This window comes from Choloepus didactylus, chromosome 2, assembly GCF_015220235.1.
Source record: "Choloepus didactylus isolate mChoDid1 chromosome 2, mChoDid1.pri, whole genome shotgun sequence".
Taxonomy (NCBI): Eukaryota; Metazoa; Chordata; class Mammalia; order Pilosa; family Megalonychidae; genus Choloepus; species Choloepus didactylus.
The window spans coordinates 83,042,923-83,061,576 of record NC_051308.1 but is presented as its reverse complement, the minus strand read 5'-3'; the positions used below and the strand labels follow the sequence as shown (position 1 = coordinate 83,061,576).

Sequence of the window (18,654 nt, the reverse complement as noted above, 5' to 3'; positions counted from 1 at the left end):
TTTCCATTGTGTCTTTCATCTCTTGTGTTGTGCCTTTCATTTCCATAGATTCTACTAGTTGTTTTTTTGAACTTTTGATTTCTGCCGTATACATGCCCAGTGCTTCCTTTACAGCCTCTATCTCTTTTGCAATATCTTCTCTAAACTTTTTGAATTGAATTAGCATCAGTTGTTTAAATTCCTGTATCTCAGTTGAAGTGTACGTTTGTTCCCTTGACTGGGCCATAACTTTGTTTTTCTTAGTGTAGGTTGTAATTTTCTGTTGTCTAGGCATGGTTTCCTTGGCTACCCCAGTCAGGTTTTCCCAGACCAGAACAGGCTCAGGTCCCAGAGGGAAGAAATATTCAGTATCTGGTTTCCCTGAGGGTGTGTCTTAGAAAATTGCTCCACCCTTTGATGCCTCGGGTCACTGTGCTTTTCTGCCCAGCAGGCGATGCCTGTTAGCCTATAATTCTTGACTGGTGTGAGGAGGTATGGCTGTGTTCCCCCAGGCTCTGGGGTCTGGTTCTGAATGGAAAGGGCCCCACCCCTTTCCTCCTAGAGAAGACAGAGCCCCCAGGTGGAGGTCATTAGCATTTCAATGGTCTCACTCTCTGCTTGTGCTGTCTCCACCCTTCTCCGCTTCACAGCCCTGGAAACTGAAAATGACTGGGGCTTTCTCCACTGTCTTAGTTTGCTAATGCTGCAGAATGCAAAACACCAGAGATGGATTGGCTTTTATAAAACGGGGATTTATTTCGCTACACAGTTACAGTCTTAAGGCCACAAAGCATCCAAGGTAACACCTCAGCAATCAGGTACCTTCACCGGAGGACGGCCAATGGTGTCCGGAAAACCTCTGCTAGCTAGGAAGGCAGCCGGCGTCTGCTCCAAAGCTCCGGCCTCAGAACGGCTTTCTCCCAGGACGTTCCTCTCCAGCAAGCTTGCTCCTCTTCAAAACATCACTCCCAGCTGCACTCACTTTTTTCCCCCCAAGTCAGCTCATTTATATAGCTCCACTGATAAGGGCCCACCCTGAATGGGCGGGGCCACACCTCCATGAGAACATCTCATCAGAATCATTGCCCACAGCTGGATGGGGCACATTCCAAGCAAATCCAACCAGCACCAAAAACGTCTGCCCCACACAAGACCACAAAGATAATGGCATTTGGGGGACACAATACATTCAAACTGGCACATCCACTGAGCCAAAAAAGAAACAGATAGTCCCCTTCAGACCCAGTCCAAGGCGACCTTCTGGCTCTCCTAGGTCAGTCGTCACCCAAAGCCTCTGTCTGTTTTTTGGGGATGCGTACCTGTAGTGAGCAGTTCACACTCGCTACTTAAAACCCCAGTTGGAGCTCAGCTGAGCTGTATTCGCTTGCTGGGAGAGAGCTTCTCTCTGGCACCATAAGGCTTTGCACCTCGGGCTATGGGGGAGGGGGTCTCACGACTTGGTTCCGCAGGTTTTACTTACAGATTTTATGCTGTGTTCTCGGGCATTCCTCCCAATTCAGGTTGGTGTATGATGAGTGGATGGTCTTGTTTGTCCCCCCGTAGTTATTCTGGATTATTTACTAGTTGTTTCTGGTTTTTTGTAGTTGTTCCAGGGGGACTACTTAGCTTCCACTCCTCTCTATGCTGCCATCTTGCCCCTCCACTTCATTCCTTTTTATGACCAAATAATATTCTGTTGTAGGTATATACCACATTTTGTTTATCCATTCATCTATTGATGGACCTGGAGTTGTCTGTCGATGGACACTTCCACCTTTAGCTATTGTGAATAATGCTGCTATAAACATCAGTGTACAAGTATCTGCTTAAGTCACTGCTTTCAATTCTTTTGGGTATTTATCTAGGAGTGAAATAGTCAGGTCATATGGTAATTCTATGTTTAACTTTTTGAAGACTGCCAAACTTTTTCATAGCAATTGCAACATTTTACATTCACACTAGCAATACACAAGGTTTCCTATTTCTCCATATCTGTTATTTATCATTAAAAAAAAAAAAGGTATCCTGGTGGGTGTGAAGTAGTATCTCATTGTGGTTTTGATTTGCATTTTCCTAATGGCTAATGATGTTTGAGTATCTTTTCATATAACTATTGGCTATTTGTATATCTTCTTTGGAGAAATGTCAATTCAAGTCTTTGTCCCATTTTTAAATTGGGATTGTCTTTCTGTTGTTAAGTTGTAAGAGTTTTTATATATTCTGGATGTTTACCCATTACCAGATACATGATTTTCAAACATTTTCTCCCATACTGTAGGGGTGTCTTTTCATTTTCTTGATAATGCCCTTTAAAGTACAATCAGTTGTAATTTTGATGAAGTGAGATTTATCTATATTTTCTTTGCTGCTTGAGCTTTTGGTACCATATCTAAGAATCCTTTGTCAAATACAAAGTCCTGAAGCTTTTCCTGTTTTCTTTTAAGAATTTATGTTTTAGCTCTTACATTTAGGTTGTTGATCCATTTTGAGCTAATTTTGCAGGTAGATATCAAGTTTTCCTAGTACCATTTGTTGAAGAGACTATTTTTTTCCCCATTGAGTGGACTTGGACATCCTTGTTAAAAATCAGTTGGTCATAGATGTGAGGGTTTTTATCTCTGGACTCTCAATTCTATTCCTTTGGTCTATATATACACTTTTATACTATTACCAGTATTGTAGTAACTTTTGAAATAGGGAAATGTGAGTCCTCCAAGTTTGTTTTTCTTTTTCAAGATGGTTTTGGTTATTCAGGGCCTCTTGCAATTTCATATACATTTGAAGACAGGCTTTTCCATTTCTGCAAAGGCAGTGTTTGGAATTTTGATTGAGATTGCACTGAATCAGTAGATTGCTTTGGATAGTATCGATATCTTAACAATATTAAATCTTCCAACCCATGGACAGAGGCTATCATTCCATTTATTTAGGCCTTCCTTAATTTCTTTCAATGAAGTTTTGTAGTTTTCAGGGTACAAGGTTTTCACCCCCTTGGTTAAATTTATTCCTAGATATTTTATTGTTTTAGATGTTATAAGCAGAATTGCTTCTTGTTTTCCTTTTCAAGTTGTTCATTGCTGCTTTACAGAAACAGCACCATGTTTTTTTGTATATTAGTTTTATATCCCATAACTTTGCTGAATTTGTTTATTAGCTCTAATTGCTTTCTTGTGGATTTCTTGGGATTTTCTCTAAATAGAACTGTGCTGGTTTGGATCTATTATGTATCCCAGAAAAGATTATGTTCTTTTAATCCAGTCTTGTAGGGGCAGACCTATTGTGGGTGGGACCTTTTGATTAGGTTGTTTCCATGGAGATGTGACCCCAACCTTCAAGGTGGGTCTTAGTTCTCTTGCTGGAGTCCTTTATGAGAGGATAAAAGGCAGAGACATTTTGGAGAGAGCTCAGAGAAGCTAAGATATGTAATCCAGAGTTTGACCACAGGAGAAGCTAAGAGAGAAGCTAAGAGAAAGAAGCTAAAACAGAAGTCCAGAGACATTTTGGAGAAAGCCATGGAAACCAGAAACAGAATGGCCATGTGCATTCCCATGTGACAGAGGAACCCCAGATGCCATCAGCCTTTCTTCAGAGAAGGTACTGTCCTGCTGATGCCTTAATTGGGATATTTTCATGGCCTTAGAACTGTAAAATTGTGAATAATCCCCCATTGTAAAATCCATTTCTGGTATACTGCATTTTTGTTGTTTTAGCAAACCAAAACAAGGATCATTTCATTTGTGAACAGAGATAGCTTGACTTCATTTTCAATTTGGATGCCTTTTATTTTTTTCTTGCCTAATTACTCTGGCTAGAAGTTCCAGTACAATGTTGAATAGAAGTGGTAAAAGCAGGCATCCTTGTGTTGTTCCTCATCTTAGGGGGAAAGTTTTCAGTCTTTTACCATTGTGTATGATGTTAATTGTGGATATGACTTCATTATTTTTCAGCAGCTTTTTGATATATATTTCACATCATATAATTCACTCATATAAAGTGTACAACTCAATGACAGGTATATTCACACATATGTGCAGCTATGGTTATAGCCAATTTTAGGACATTTTCATCATCTCAAAGAGAAACCTCATGTCCTTTAGCTATTACCCCTCTATCCTTTTCCTCCTGCTCTCAGCACTAAGCAACCACTGATCTACTTTATGTCTCTATAAATTTTCCTATTTTGGGCTTTCATATGAGTGGAATCATATAAATGTGGTCTTTTGTGACTGGCTTCTTTCATTTTGCATGTTTTGAAGGTTCATCCATGTTGTAGCATGTATCAGAATTTCATTTCTGTTTATGGCGGAATATTCCATTGTATGTATCTACCAGATTTTGTTTACTAATTATCATCAGCTGATGGATATTTGGGTTGTGTCTGCCTTTTGGCTATTAGGAATAATGCTACTATGAACATTTGTGTGCAAATTCTTACACGGACATACATTTTCATTTCCTTGGTATATACCTAAAAGTAAAATTCGTGGGTGAAATAACTCTATATTTAACTTTTTGAGGAAATGCCAGTCTGTTTTCCAAAGCAGCTGCACCATTTTATATTTATACACCATCAGTATATGGGGGTTCTGATTTCTGTATAGTCTCATCAACACCTATTATCTCACTTTTTGACTCTAGCTATCCTGGCGAGTATAAAGTGGTATCTCATTGTGGTATTCATTAGAATTTCTCTGATGATTAATGATGTCAAGCATGTTTTCATGAGCTTATTGGCTACCTGCATATCTTCCTTGGGGGAAATGTCTATTCAAGTCCCTTGCACATTTTTTTCATTGGGTTATTTTTCTTTTCATTAAGTTCTAAGAGTTTTTTTAAAATATATATTCTAGATAGAAGTCTCTTATCAGATATATGATTTGCAAATATTTTGTCCCATTCTGTGGATTGGATTTTTTTTTCACATATCAGATAATGGTTTAATATCCAGAATATATAAAGAAATCCTACAATTCTACAAGAGAAAGACAACCCAATTAACAAATGTGCAAAAGTCATGGGTAGACACTTTTCTGAAGAGGAAATACAAATGGCTTAAAAATATATTATTTATTTTTTATTCTTGTTCTGATTTTTCTGCTGTAAGGAAAATGTTCAAAAATAGATTGGGGTGATGGTACTGTGAACAGTTGAATGTACACCATAGATGATTGTATGGTATATGAATAAATACAAAACCGAATTTAATTTAAAAAACATATGAAAAGTTGTTCAATTTCACTGGCTATTGGGGAAATGCAAATCAAAACCACAATGAGATATCATCTCACACCTATCAGAATGGCCATTATCCAAAAAACAGAAAATTCCAAGTATTGGAGAAGATGTGGAGAAAGAGGCATGCTTATTCACTGTTGGCAGGAATGTAGAATGCTGCAGCCACTCTGGAAGGCAGTGGGGCAGTTACTCAGAAAGCTAAGTATAGAATTTCCATACCACCCAGCAATTCCATTGCTAGGTATAAACCCAGAGGAACTGAAAGCTAAGAAATGAATGGACATTTGTAAACTGATGTTTATAGCGGCATTATTCCAAGAGATGGAAACAGCCCAGATGTCCATCAATGGACAAGTGGATTAACAAACTGTGGTATATACACACAATGAAATATTACACAGCTGTAAGACAGATCAAAGTCACAGAACATACAATAACACGGATGAACCTTGAGGACATTATAATGAGTGAAGTTAGCCAGAAAAAAAAGGACAAATACAGTATGGTCTCAATAATATGAACCAAAATTAATGAAGAAACATTGCAAGTTGAAACTGAGAACACAGGTTATCAGGATATAGAAAATTGTTTTCGATCAGGAACTTTGTGATGAAGGATTATAGAATGTTCAACAGGATTGACTGTGTAGATCCAGAAATGGAGAGTGCAGTGCTGTGTGATGGCAGCACAGTATTGTAAGTGCACTGACCAAGGGTGTGTGAGTAGGGTTGAGGGAGGAGGGCTGGGGGCATGTGTGCTACCAGAGGGAAGGATGGACGATAGAGACTGGAATTGTGTACTTCGGTGAAACCTAGAGTGGTCAGTGATGGTGATAAATAAACAAATGTAAAAATGTTTTTACACGGGGGAAGAACAGATGAATGGTAACCTTGTGGGACATTGAAAAGGGGAGGGTATTAGAGGAAAGAATATAAACAATGCAACTGGAGTCTGGAGTTAACAATAACATTGCAGTACATTCCCATTAAATGTGACAGGGACACTATACCAAAGCTGAATGTGTGGGAGGGAGGTGAGTGGATAGAGGTATGGGATTCTTGGTAGTGGTGTTGTTGACTGAGCTTATTGCTGTATGTTATTTTATTTATACTTTTCCTTTTATCTTTTTTATAATTCTTTTGTTTCGTTTTTTTTTTTTTTTTTTTTTGAGTAATGAATGTGTAAGTGCTAACTGTGGTGACTAATGCACAACCATATGCTGATACTGTAAACCACTGATTGTACACTGTGGGTGACTATATGGTATTTGAATATATCCCTATAAAATTGTAGGGGAAAAAACAAACAGAAGGACACACATGCTGGGGAGCACTTGGAGAGATGTATGTATTCACTGTTGGTGGGGAAGTAGAATGGTGTAGCCAATCTAGAGGACAGTATGCTGGTCCCACAAGAAGCTAGGTATATGGGGGTTTCAAGGTCCTGCAACCTCAGTATGGGGTATATACCTGGAAGATCAGAGAGCAGAGATATGAATGGACATTTACACACTGGTATATCTGGTGGCAGTATTTGCTGTTTGCAAAAGATGGAGGTGGCCTAAGAGTACACTGACTGATAAACAGAATGATGAACTGTGGTGTATGCATACAATAGAATACTGAGTGGTTACAAGAAGAAATGAAGCTGTGAGACATGCAACTAGGTGAATGGATCTTGAGTACAATATTTTGAATGAAGCATGCCAGAAATGAGAGGACAAACATTTTAATGCCTCACTAATACGGACTAACTATAATGTGTAAACACTGAGAACTGAATCTTAGAACACAGCTTATCAGGGAAATGCTTATGGTAATGGTCCAGAGATCGTAAGCTCTTACAGCAGTCACACCTATTCCTGAGTTTTAATGGTTATCTCTAAATCCTGAGATGCTGAGCTCGTTGTGTACAACCTGGTCAGTTTCTGGAACTTTGGGTATCTGTGTGACACATGAGACTTGGAGCTAGAACTTGGAAGCTTAGAATAGCAGTATTACCCCATACAGCAACTGGTGAAAAAGCTTGGAGAGCCGGAGGGTGGCCATGGACTGGCCCTGAAAGGAGCTTTCTGTCCTTGTTTCGGCTCAGTGGAGAAAGCCTCAGCCATTTTCAGTCCCAGCGCTCTGACGCAGACAAGGGTCTGTGGATTGTATTTTCACTTTTTTGATAGTGTCCTTTGAAGCACAAGTTTTTAATTTTGACGAATCTAGTATTTCTCTTTTTTTAAATTCAATTTTATTGAGATATATTAACATACCATACAATCATCCAAAGTGTACAATCAATTGTTCACAGTACCATCATATAGCTGTGCATTCATTACCCCAATCAATTCTTTGAACATTTTCCTTGTACCAGAAAAAGTGGAAATAAGAATTAAAAAAAAAAAACAGTAAAAAAGAACACCCAAATTATCCCCCCATCCCACCCTATTTTTCATTTAGTTTTTTGTCCCCATTTTTCTGCTCATCCATCTATACACTGGATAAAGGGAGTGAGATCCACAAGGTTTTCAAAATCACACTTCATGCTTTGTAAGCTACATTGCTATACAATTGTCTTCAAGAGTCAAGGCTACTGGATTGCAGCTTGATAGTTTCAGGTGTTTACTTCTAGCTATTCCAATGCATCAAAACCTAAAAGGGGTTATCTATATAGTGCGTAAGAGTGCCCACCAGAGTGACCTCTCCACTCCATTTGAAATCTCTCAGCCTCTGAAACTTTGTTTCATTTCACATCCCCCTTTTGGTCAAGAAGATGTCCTCAATCCCACAATGTAAGGACCAGATTCATCCACGGGAGTCATATTCTGTGTTACCAGGGAGACTTACACCCCTGGGGGTCAGATTCCATGTAGGGGGGGAGGGCAGTGAGTTCACCCACCGAGCTGGCCTAGCTAGAGAGAGAGGGGGCTCCATTTGAGCAAGAAAGAGGCACTCAGGGGGAGCCTCTTAGGTACAATTACAAGCAGGTTTAGCCTCTCCTTTGCAGTAACGAGCTTCATAAGGGCAAGTCCCGTGATAGAGGGCTTGGCACATCAAACCACCAGTTCTCAATATTTCTGAGAACATCAGCAACAATCCAGGTGAGGAAGCCCAACACCTCTGCATCTCCCCCAGTTCCTCAGGGGGCCCCTGCATATATATTTTTATTCTCTGTCCAAATTACTTTGGGATGTGTCTCTATGTCACACTAACTTATGCAAACCCACCAGGTCTCACTTCCTATTAAAAGTTCCATGTAATTACGGTATTTGAAAAAACTGTGAGTTAAATTGTTTAGGAAATATAGATCTTACACCAACTAAACATCTCTTCCCTTAGTTTCACATGGAATTTGAAGTTTTAAAACGCAGTCAGTATTGTTCTTTACCCTTTGGCACAATTTGTCCTAGTCCTAACCACATCTGCTTCATTCATATTTCTAGTTGAAGTCTGGACTCTTTTTCAGCTTTTTTAACAGTTGCTATATGTGCTAATACTGACATTCATATCTGCCGAGTTCTAGCTCTGAGTTCCAGGTGTCACACATATACCCAAAGTTCCAGGGATCAATCAGGTTATACACAAAGGGATCAGCATCTCAGAATCCGGAGATAGCCATTACGATTCAGGAATAGATGTAACTTCTGTAAAGAGCTTACAATCTAGGGACCGTTAAAATAAGCTTTCCCCTGATAAGCAGTGTTCTAAGGCTCAATTCTGAGTTTACACATTGTAGTTAGTCCATATTGGTGAGGCATTATAGTGTTTGCCTTTGTTTTTGGCATAGTTCACTAAAAATGCTGTCTACAGGTTCCATTCACCTCCTTGCGTGTCTCATAGCTTCACTCCTTCTCACAGTTGCTTAATATTCCATTGTTTGCACACACAACAGTTCACCATTCTGTTCCTCAGTCAATGTAACCTTAGGCCACCTCCACCCATTGCAAATCACGCATACTCTCTCCATAAACACCAGTGTGCAAATGTCCATTTATGTCCCTGCTCTCAGATCCTCCAAGTAAATGCCCCTTAATGAGGTTGCAGGACCTTAAGGTACCCACATATTTAGCTTTGTGTGGAACTACCCCATTGTCCTCCAGAAAGGCTATCCCATTCTGCCTCCTAACCAACAGTAAATACTGTGTATATCCCTCTCTCCATGTTTTCATCAGAACTTTTATCCCTGTTTATATTTTTCCATACAATTTTATAGAGCTATATTAACATACCATTATAATTAGCCACAGTGTACAATCAGTTGTTCACGCTATCATCATACAGTTGTGCATTTATCACCACAGCCAGCACTTGAACATATTAATTACTAGGAAAAAAAAGTCATATCCTGCGTTGCCAGGGAGACTTACATCCCCGGGAGTCAGGCCCCATGTAGGTTTTTTTGTTTTTTTTTTTTTTTTTAAATCATGAAAGGATGTTTGACAAAATCCAACATGCCTACTGTGTCTACTGAGATGATCATGTGATTATTTTTATTCTATTCATGTGATGTATTTCATTAATTGATTTTCAACGTTAAACTAACTTTGCCTTCCTAGGATAAATTCCACTTGGTCAAAATGTTTATAGTTCTTTTTATTTGTTGCTGGATTGGCTAGTATTTTGTTGAGGATTTTTGTATCCACACTCACAAGAGATATTGGTCTGTAGTTTACTTTTCCTTTGACACTTTTGACTAGTTTTGGTATCGAGGTAATACTGGCCTCATAAAATGAACTGGGAAGTGTTCCCAACTCTTCTGTTTTTTATTTTTTTGCCCTTTGGAGGAGGAGTTTAAGAAGGATTGGTGCTTATATGTTTATAATTGTATTAATTTCATGATTGATTGGACTTTTTATCATTATAAAATGACTATATCCAGCAACCTTTTTTGATTTAAAGTCAATTTTGTCTGATAGCAGCACAAGCCTAGCTTTCTTGTGGTTGCTGTTTGCATATCTTTTTCCACCCTTTTAATCTATTGATATCTTTGAATCTAAAGTGTGACTTCTCCAGGCAGCAAATAGTTAGATCTTGTTTTTAAATCCAGTTTGCCAATCTCTGCTTTTTGCTTGGATTGTTCAATCAATTTACATTTAATTTTATTATTGATGTAGTTGGATTTATGTTTGCCATTTTACCTTTTTTCTATGTGTTTCATTTCCTTTTTGTTTCTCTATTCCTACTTCATTGCCTTCTTTTGTATTAAGTGAATATTTTCTAATGCAGAACTTTAATTTCTTTAATGATCTTTTCCAATATATTATTTTGGGTTATTTTGTTAGCAGTTGCTCTAGGGATAACCATGATACATCTTGTGGTAGACCGAATTATGTGCACCAATAAAGACATGTTCTTAATTTTAGTCTGCATACCTGTGGGTATGAACTCATTTGCTAATAGGACCCTTTGCCAGTTTGGATGTATTATGTCCCCCAAAACGCCATGTTCTTTAATGCAGTCTTGTGGGGGCAGATGTATTAGTGGTGATTAGGTTGAAACCTATTGATTGTTTCCATGGAGAATTAACTCAATCAACTGTGGGCAAGACCTTTGATTGGATAATTTCCATGGAGGTGTTACCCCACCCGTTCACGGTGGGTCTTCATTAAATCACTGGAGCCATTTTAAAAGAGCTGACAAACAGAAGGACCTCAGAGCAACTGAGAGTGACATCTGAGGGAGCAGCCAAGATAGACATTCTGGAGACAACTGTTAAAAGCAGACTTTTGTTAGCCCATAGTATGCCTGGGAGAAACTAAGAGAAGAGCCCCAGACACCTAGAGAGGAAGGTCCTGGGAGAAAGCCATTTTGAAATCAAAACCCTGGAACAGATGCCAGTCATGTGCCTGTGCCTTCACAGCTAACGCCAGATGCCACTGGTGTTCTTCAATGAAGGCAGCCTACTGTTGATGCCTTTGTTTGGACACTTTTACGGCCCTAGGGCTATAACTTTGTAATCAAATAAACCCCCTTTACAAAACCAGCCCATTTCTGGTGTTTTGCATAATGGCAGCATTAGCAAACCGGAACAGACCCTTTGAAGATGTGTCATCAGGTAAGGTGTGGACTCATTTGTGACTGGGATCTTCAAAGATTCTACTTGGGTGTGGCCAAGTTGAATGAGAGCAGACCTCAATCCATATGACTGGAGGCCTTATTAAGAGAGGAAGTTTAGAGCCAGAAGTCAGAAAGTCAGTAAAAACTGGAAGAGCATACACAAGGAGAGAGAGCCATGTGATGGGAGGGAGATATGCAAGCCAAGAAACCCCAAAGACTGCACCACGCCAACACCAGAACATGGCAGACTTCAGGCAGAAAGCATGGTCCTGCTGATTACTTGATTTTGAACTTCTAGTTTCCAAAATGATGGGACAGTAAATTCTTGTTGTTAAGCCAATCAGTGTGTGGTATTTGTCATAGCAGCCTACAAACCAAGACACATCAATGTATTAGAATCAGCTTCAGCTTTATACTAGCTTAATTCTAGTGATATAGAGAAATGTTACTTCTATATATCTCTATTTCCTTTCCCCCCTTTTCGTGGTATTATTGTTATACTTATTATAATTATTAAGATTACAAACCCAAAAATACATTGTTATAGTCATTATTCTACCATCTGTAGTTCCTTACCTACCTTACTACAGCTTTGTACTCACTCATCTCCTTTGTGCTGTTATTGGCAAATACGTTACACATATATTAATTTGTATATGTTACAGAGTAAACAATGTATTATATACATATTATTTTAAACATGATTAAAAAATTTCATTAGAGAAAAATATGGAATACTTCACAAATTTGAGTTTCATTCTTGTGCAGGGGCCATGCTTATCTTCTTTGTATCATTCCAATTTTGTAAACTTGCTACCAAAGTGAGCACCAAACAACTGGTTTTAATCAGTTAAGAAAAGAAAGGAGAAAATGTATGCATTTATACTGTCTTTTACAATTACCTAATTACATTTATGGGTGTTCTGCTTTTTCATGTGGATCAAAAGTACTGGCTGGGGTCACTTGTTTTCAGTTTAAAGAGCTTACTTTAGTTATTTCTTGTAAGCAGGGTCTGTTAGCAACAAATTCAGTTTTTGTTTGCTTGGAAATACCTTTATTTAACCTTCACTTTTGAAAAATAGTTTTCATGGATGTTGGATTCTTGGGTTGACAGCTATTTTCTTTGAGCACTTCAAATAGGTTATCCCACTAAACTTCTGGTCTCCATTGTTTTTAATGGGAAGTAAGCTGTTAATATCATTGGCATCCCCGTATAAATGATGAGTTGTTTTTCTCTTGCTGCTTTTAAGATTTTTCTACGTGCCTTCGAGTTTCAGCATTTTTATCATGATGTGTCTGTCTGTGGATTTCTTTGTGTTAACCTATTTAGAGTTCAGTGAGCTTTCTGAATGTGTAGGTTATTGCTTTTCAGTAAATTTGGGAAGTTTCAAGCCATTATTTCTTCAAATATTTTTCTTCTCCTTTCTTGCTCTCCACTCCTCAGGTACTCCCATTACATGTAAGTTGGTATGCTTACTGATGTCCTACATTTCTCTGAGGCTGCTTTCATTTTGCTTCATTTTTTTTTTTTGTGTTTGGCTTGCATAATCTCTATCAATCTATCCTCAAGTTCCCTAATTCTTTCTTCTGCCAGTTTAAATCTAACCTTTGAGCTCCTCTAGTTATTTTTAAATTTCAGTTAATGTACTTTTCAACTCCAGAATTTCCATTTTGTTATTGTTCTAATAATTTCTCTCTTTAATGATATTTTCTATTTGATGCAACATTGTCATAATACCTTCCTTTACTTCTTTAATCATATCTCCTTTAGTCTGATGAACATATTTATAATGACTATTTGAAGTGATTTTCTGTTACATCTGATAACTGGTTACTCTCAGAGGGATTTCTGTTGCCTGCTTTTTTTGATGGTGTTTGAGGCACACTTTCCTGTGTTTTTTTTTTTTTTTCATGCCTCATAATTTTTGGTGGAAACTGTACATTTTAAATAATACAGTATATGAACTCTGGATAATGGCCTCCCTTTCCAGGTCTTACTATTTTTATTTGCATGTTTATCTCTTTAGTGACTGGTTGGCTTATTTAATGATGTCTATTCTTCCCCCACACACTATTAAGTCTCTGAAAATGTCCCTCTAAAAACGGCTTTGTGTATCCCCAGTCACCCTGGGATGACAGCAGTACTGGTAGGACTCTCTTCTACTCTTCTCCTGACTACACCCAGCTTGAAACTCCACTAATTACTGGGTGATTTAGCTATTGTTTAACAATGCCCTGGAATATAAATCACTCTACAAATGAATTCAATAAAAATTCTGGCTCCTTTGAAGGAACAGTTTTCAGGGTCAGTGTTTGACCCCAGAAGGGTTTCTTCCAGCTGTCTTATTCGTTGGCTGTCTCCTGCAAACAATCTGGCCTATAGTCCAGGCTATATACTCATTAAATCCACAAAAGCCCTCCCAATTGCCTTTCATCACAACCTTCACTGTTTTTGGAGCATTCTTAGGTATGAACTTCTCCATGCCTGTTGCAAATTAAGCTAATTCCTTTGGGAAGAGATTATGAACTATCTGTTTTATAGTCTGCTTCTCCCTCCAGGCAAAAAATCTCTGAGCTAGGGCTCTGGAGCTGGGTATGGGGACAATGGCAAGCTTCTCTCTGAGTAACACTCCATTATAGGTGCTAAGCGCTTGGTACTAAAGTCCTTTTGGCTTGCCTCATTCTGTGTAGAAACACTCCTCATAAGCCAAGGCAAGAACAATCGGCACCCCAGTATTTCAGTGCATCACCCCAATCTAGAGCCTCCATTCACAAGAGGGAGGAAGATGAGTGGAAGAAGGGATCACCTCCTTTCAACTGCAGTCTCCTGAGACTTAGTCTCAGCAACAGATAGCTTGGTATAGGATGAGAAATGATAAAATCCTACTCCTCTTGAGAAAAAGGACCTTCAAGTGGGAGCTGGGGATAGCAGAAACCCTGTGTCCTTGGCTGGAGCAGTCTGGTATGGAGTCTCTACCTCCCTGAGCTGGGTGGGAGGAAGAAGAGAGTGATGTTACTTCAAATACCACAGACTTTTACCTGTCTTGCCACATTTTCTTCAATAGATGTTTCTTCAATTTGCTTTTTGTTTTTAGGACCACTTCTAGAGGTTTTAAATGGTTGTTATTTTATAATTTTTATCAGTTTCACTGGGGGTGAGGGGTGGATCAGGTCAGCAGAGCTCCATATGCTGTCATGATAGAAGCTGATCTCTGCCTTCATTATTACAGCTTTAAACAACATTTCAATATTTGAAAGAGTGAGTCCCTCTTTCTTGTTCTTCTTCAAACTGCCTTAGATATTCCTGGCTTTTTGTTATTCAGTATGAATTTTAGAGCGACACTGCTAAATTCTACAAAATCCCTTCTGGGATTTTCATGAAAATTCTCTGAATTTATAGTTTAGCTTGGTGACAACTAATCTTTATGATATGAGTCTTCCCATTCGTGAACATGGACTCTCTCTCCTTCTCTTTAGGTCTTTAAAAACATGTCTTTGAAAAACGTACTGTAAGTTTTTCCATAAAGGTTTTGCATATTGTTAGTTAGGACTGAATCCTAGGGTTTTGTTGCTATTATAAACAATATCTTTAAAATATTTTATTTCCTGCCACCCCCCACCACCACTGGTGTTTAAGAATACAATTTAAAAAACTGATCTTGTATTAAACTGTACAGTTTTAATAATATGCCTGTAGAGTCTCTTGGATTTCCTCTGTAGCTAATTATATTATTTTAGAATAATGATGATTTTGTTTCTTTTTATCCAGTCTGTGAATGCACCTTTTATTTATTTTGCTTCTCTTTCTATATATTCCAACACAATACTAAAAAGAAGCATTTATGGTAGGCCTTCTTTTCTTTTTCCTGATTTTAAAGAGAATGCTTCAAATACGCCATCTTTAATAATAATGTTTGCTCTAGGTTTTTGTTACATAACTTTGTCAGGTCATGGGAGTTTCCTTCCATTCCTAGTTTATTAAGCGTTTTTATCATGGATAATTAGGTAATTAATTAGCTAACTGTTAATGAGTATATATCAAGTATTGTTCTAAGTACTTTATATGGATTAACTCATTATCTACTAATAACAAACCTCTGAGGTTCTTATCCTTAAGTCACCATGAGTAAACCAAGGTACAGTAAAGATAGATAATCTGTCCAAAGTCAGTCATAGAGCTGGTATTTCAGCTCAGAGCTGTCTTAAAAGCCTAAGTTCTTAACCATTTTTCTATTTTGCTTCTTAGAACGAGTGTTGAGTTTCCTCAACTGCTTTTTTCCCATTTGATCTGATTATATGGTTTTTCACCTAATTTGCTAATGTGGCAATTTACATTAATTAAATGTTAACGTAAAATCATCCTTGAATTCTGAGATAAACCCAACTTACCTGCTTTTTAAAATACATTTCTCATTTTAATTTGCAGTATTTTATTTAAGATTTTTGAATTTATGTTCAAAAAAGTGAGGGTGACCCACAATTTTCCTTTCTTCTGATAGTTTTGGTACCCAGGTTATACTAGCTAAACTCATAAATGACTGGGGGCATGCATTTGGTGACATTTCAATCTTCATTATTAGGCTAATGAATATAGGTGGTATAACAGCCAGCCCAGTAGTTTAGACAACCCAGTGGCATCTGGGCAGTCTAGGATTGCCAAGACAGGCAAAACAGCCTAATGAGTTCCTTTCAAATGGCTGGAAAGTAGTTGATTCTTAATCTGGTTTAAATATTGATGATTGTCTTTTATTCAAACAAATTCAGACCCAGATAGAATCTTTGTCTTATATATATTTATACTTTAAAATTTCCAAAATACTTTAATATCTTTTATCTTGGTGAATTTACTCAATGGCTCTTACCAACCATATTATATCTATTTTACAGATTAAATCTCCATCTTGCAGATTACTTAACTAATCAGTTAGTAAGAGAAATGAGTTAAAAATCAAATCCATTTTTATTCACTTTAATTTCATCAAGAAAGTGTTTCTTGTAGGAGATATTCCAGTTCCTACAGTGACAGTAATTAGCATTTTAGATATCAATGACAATACCAAGAATGAAATAATGAATTTTCAAAGGTGGGGTTGAAGGAGTCTCCATTTCTGTTGAATGTATAGAAATGCTTAATTTACTATGAATGTTCCTACAAGAATTTTTAAAAATCTCCAAACTTAGAGTTTAATTTTTTTTAAACATGAAGTTATACTTTTGCTAGCTTACAGGCACTCTTCTAAGCACTATAGATACAGTGTTGGACAAACAAAGTTGAAATAAACAAATGGAGAAAAGTTTAAAATATTATCAGTAATTTAGAAACATCTTACCATAATGTAGAGCTGTTTGACCTTCATTGTCCTATAAAAGAAAGAAGCAATAAATTTTAGAAGTTTAAGTAACTACAAAGGTATCAAAGTTTATAAATTGTATCAAATATGTCTGGCATAACAATGTTCCATAGGTTTATCAAACACAGGAAAAGAAAAAGTTAATTCTTTTGACCAAGATTTCTACCTTGGAGAATAGGAAAATATTGAATGGCAACTTGTGTATTGCAGCAGCTACAGTAGAGTGAGAGGATAACCAGATCTGCAGAAATGAAACAAAAGGGGACCCCTCAAATTATGGCAGTTTGACTACCCATTTAGTGGCAGAAAAACTGACATTATATTTCATTTACCTTGGTCAGCATTAGGCTGCTTTCTCTAAGCTTATGCCCAAATCTTATCTAACTCTGTGATTTATAGTGAGAATGAATTGGTAGCTTTTAAAACTCTTCAAAGGTTTGCAAACCAGATCAAATATCATAGGGAAATGTGATTTTAGAGCACACAGCCTTCTGTAAGTAGTTAAGAAAGCTAAAAATTCCCATATAATACCGAAAAAAGGTCAGCATTTCAGTTAAATTTTTTTCTTTTAAAACCAAGATATTCTAACTATATATACTAATTATAGCACATATAAATCCTTTTTAGCACTGCTATTTCTTGAGAGAGATGATCACATTACATGAGCAACAAACAATCAGAATTAAGCACAGGTGAAAAGTAGAATTGAGTAATTAATTTGATACGTACTTAGTAATATGTGGGGCCATTATTGTGCCCCTGATAATTAATAATAAATACTAAACCATTACTGTGAATAACTGGGAAAGAGTGGTATTATGACTCAAACCAAACTAGTCTTGGGAATTCCTTATCTACTTTTCCCACTTCCCAAAAGCTGAATCTAGGGGTGGGGGTTGGCTCCCAAATTTTTTTCACTATGGTTCTCTGTATTTGATCCCCTAAGAAGAAAACTAATAATTTGCCACAGGGAACTTATTTTCTGCTTCAATCCTCTGCTAAGATAGGTAGTAAGAAAAAACATTCTTTAAAGGCTTTTAACACCTAGAAAAGTTTGACAGATTGGAGGTGAAGTGGGTGTGTGGGTGGGTTGGGGGAGAAATGAAAGAAGTAATTGTGAGGAATCCTGAGGGTTGGGTAGATTTGGCTGAGGTGCAACAGTGTCTATGTTTGGGATGTCTATCAATCATGATAAGGGTAACAAATTCTAAGGGGAGTAAAAGACGGAGAGCTCATCTTGTTTTCTATTGATGAGCATTCAATCTATAAATGTTAGTGTGTAAACCTTCCAGATGTATGTATGTGTGTTCACGTACACGTACACATACTTTTATTGATTAACAGTGGAAAATGGAAAGTAGATACCGTAAGCCATAATAGGTGAGAAAGTATAAGAGATAATTTTTGCCTAATTCTTTCCTGTCTTTTTAGATACAGCCCCTACCACGTTTCCCTTTGTCTTGCCCTGCCCTGAGGGTGAGGAAAGGTAGGAGAAGAGAGCTGAGGTGACTAGAGTGAACAGAATTAGAGTGATGCTCATGCAGGGCAGCGTGACAATATAAAGTTGTGCTCCAGAGTATTTTGTTTTACTTGACTAGAGTCAAGGGTAATTTCATAAGAACTGTATTGACTATTATGGCTTACGATATCTACTTTGCCAATTTCCAATGTTAATCAATAAAAGTGTGTGTACGTGTATGTGTACCCACATATATACATACACCTGGAAGGTTTACACACTAACATTTATAGATTGAATGCTCATCAATAGAAAACAATTTCAAAAAGGGCTTAATCTACTGCAGTTTCAGGACTCTACTTATACATGCGTCATGTAAGGTTACATTTTCCACAATATCCATCTTTAGAAAGCATAGTTCTCTTGCTATTTGTGCATAACTTTCATGTTTAATCACTGGGTTCATTTATACTCAAAGTTCAGTTCCTTTTATTTAAGACTCAGTTTCCCTTCCTGAGAAAATCTCCCCTGACTCCTCAGATAGGTACCCCTCTTTTCTACTACTGTGACATAGCATATGCTATAT

The 18,654-nt window shown here is 37.5% G+C and overlaps 1 protein-coding gene and 1 non-coding gene across 3 annotated transcripts in view; both read right to left on the bottom strand.

Moving 5' to 3' along the window:
• The window catches only part of ACBD6 (acyl-CoA binding domain containing 6), a 369,499-nt gene that overhangs the window by 46,195 nt on the left and 304,650 nt on the right, over positions 1 to 18,654 (bottom strand). For both annotated transcript variants that reach the window (XR_005215157.1, XM_037825238.1), the window contains one exon: positions 16,589 to 16,619. Coding sequence is in view for 1 of the 2 variants with exons in the window: in XM_037825238.1 (XP_037681166.1) it covers positions 16,589 to 16,619 (31 nt within the window). In the remaining variant the exon portion in view is untranslated. The remainder of the gene's footprint in view (positions 1 to 16,588; positions 16,620 to 18,654) is intronic.
• LOC119528256 lies at positions 11,982 to 12,086 on the bottom strand. Its single transcript, XR_005215576.1, has one exon. It is a non-coding gene; the product is annotated as a U6 spliceosomal RNA (small nuclear RNA).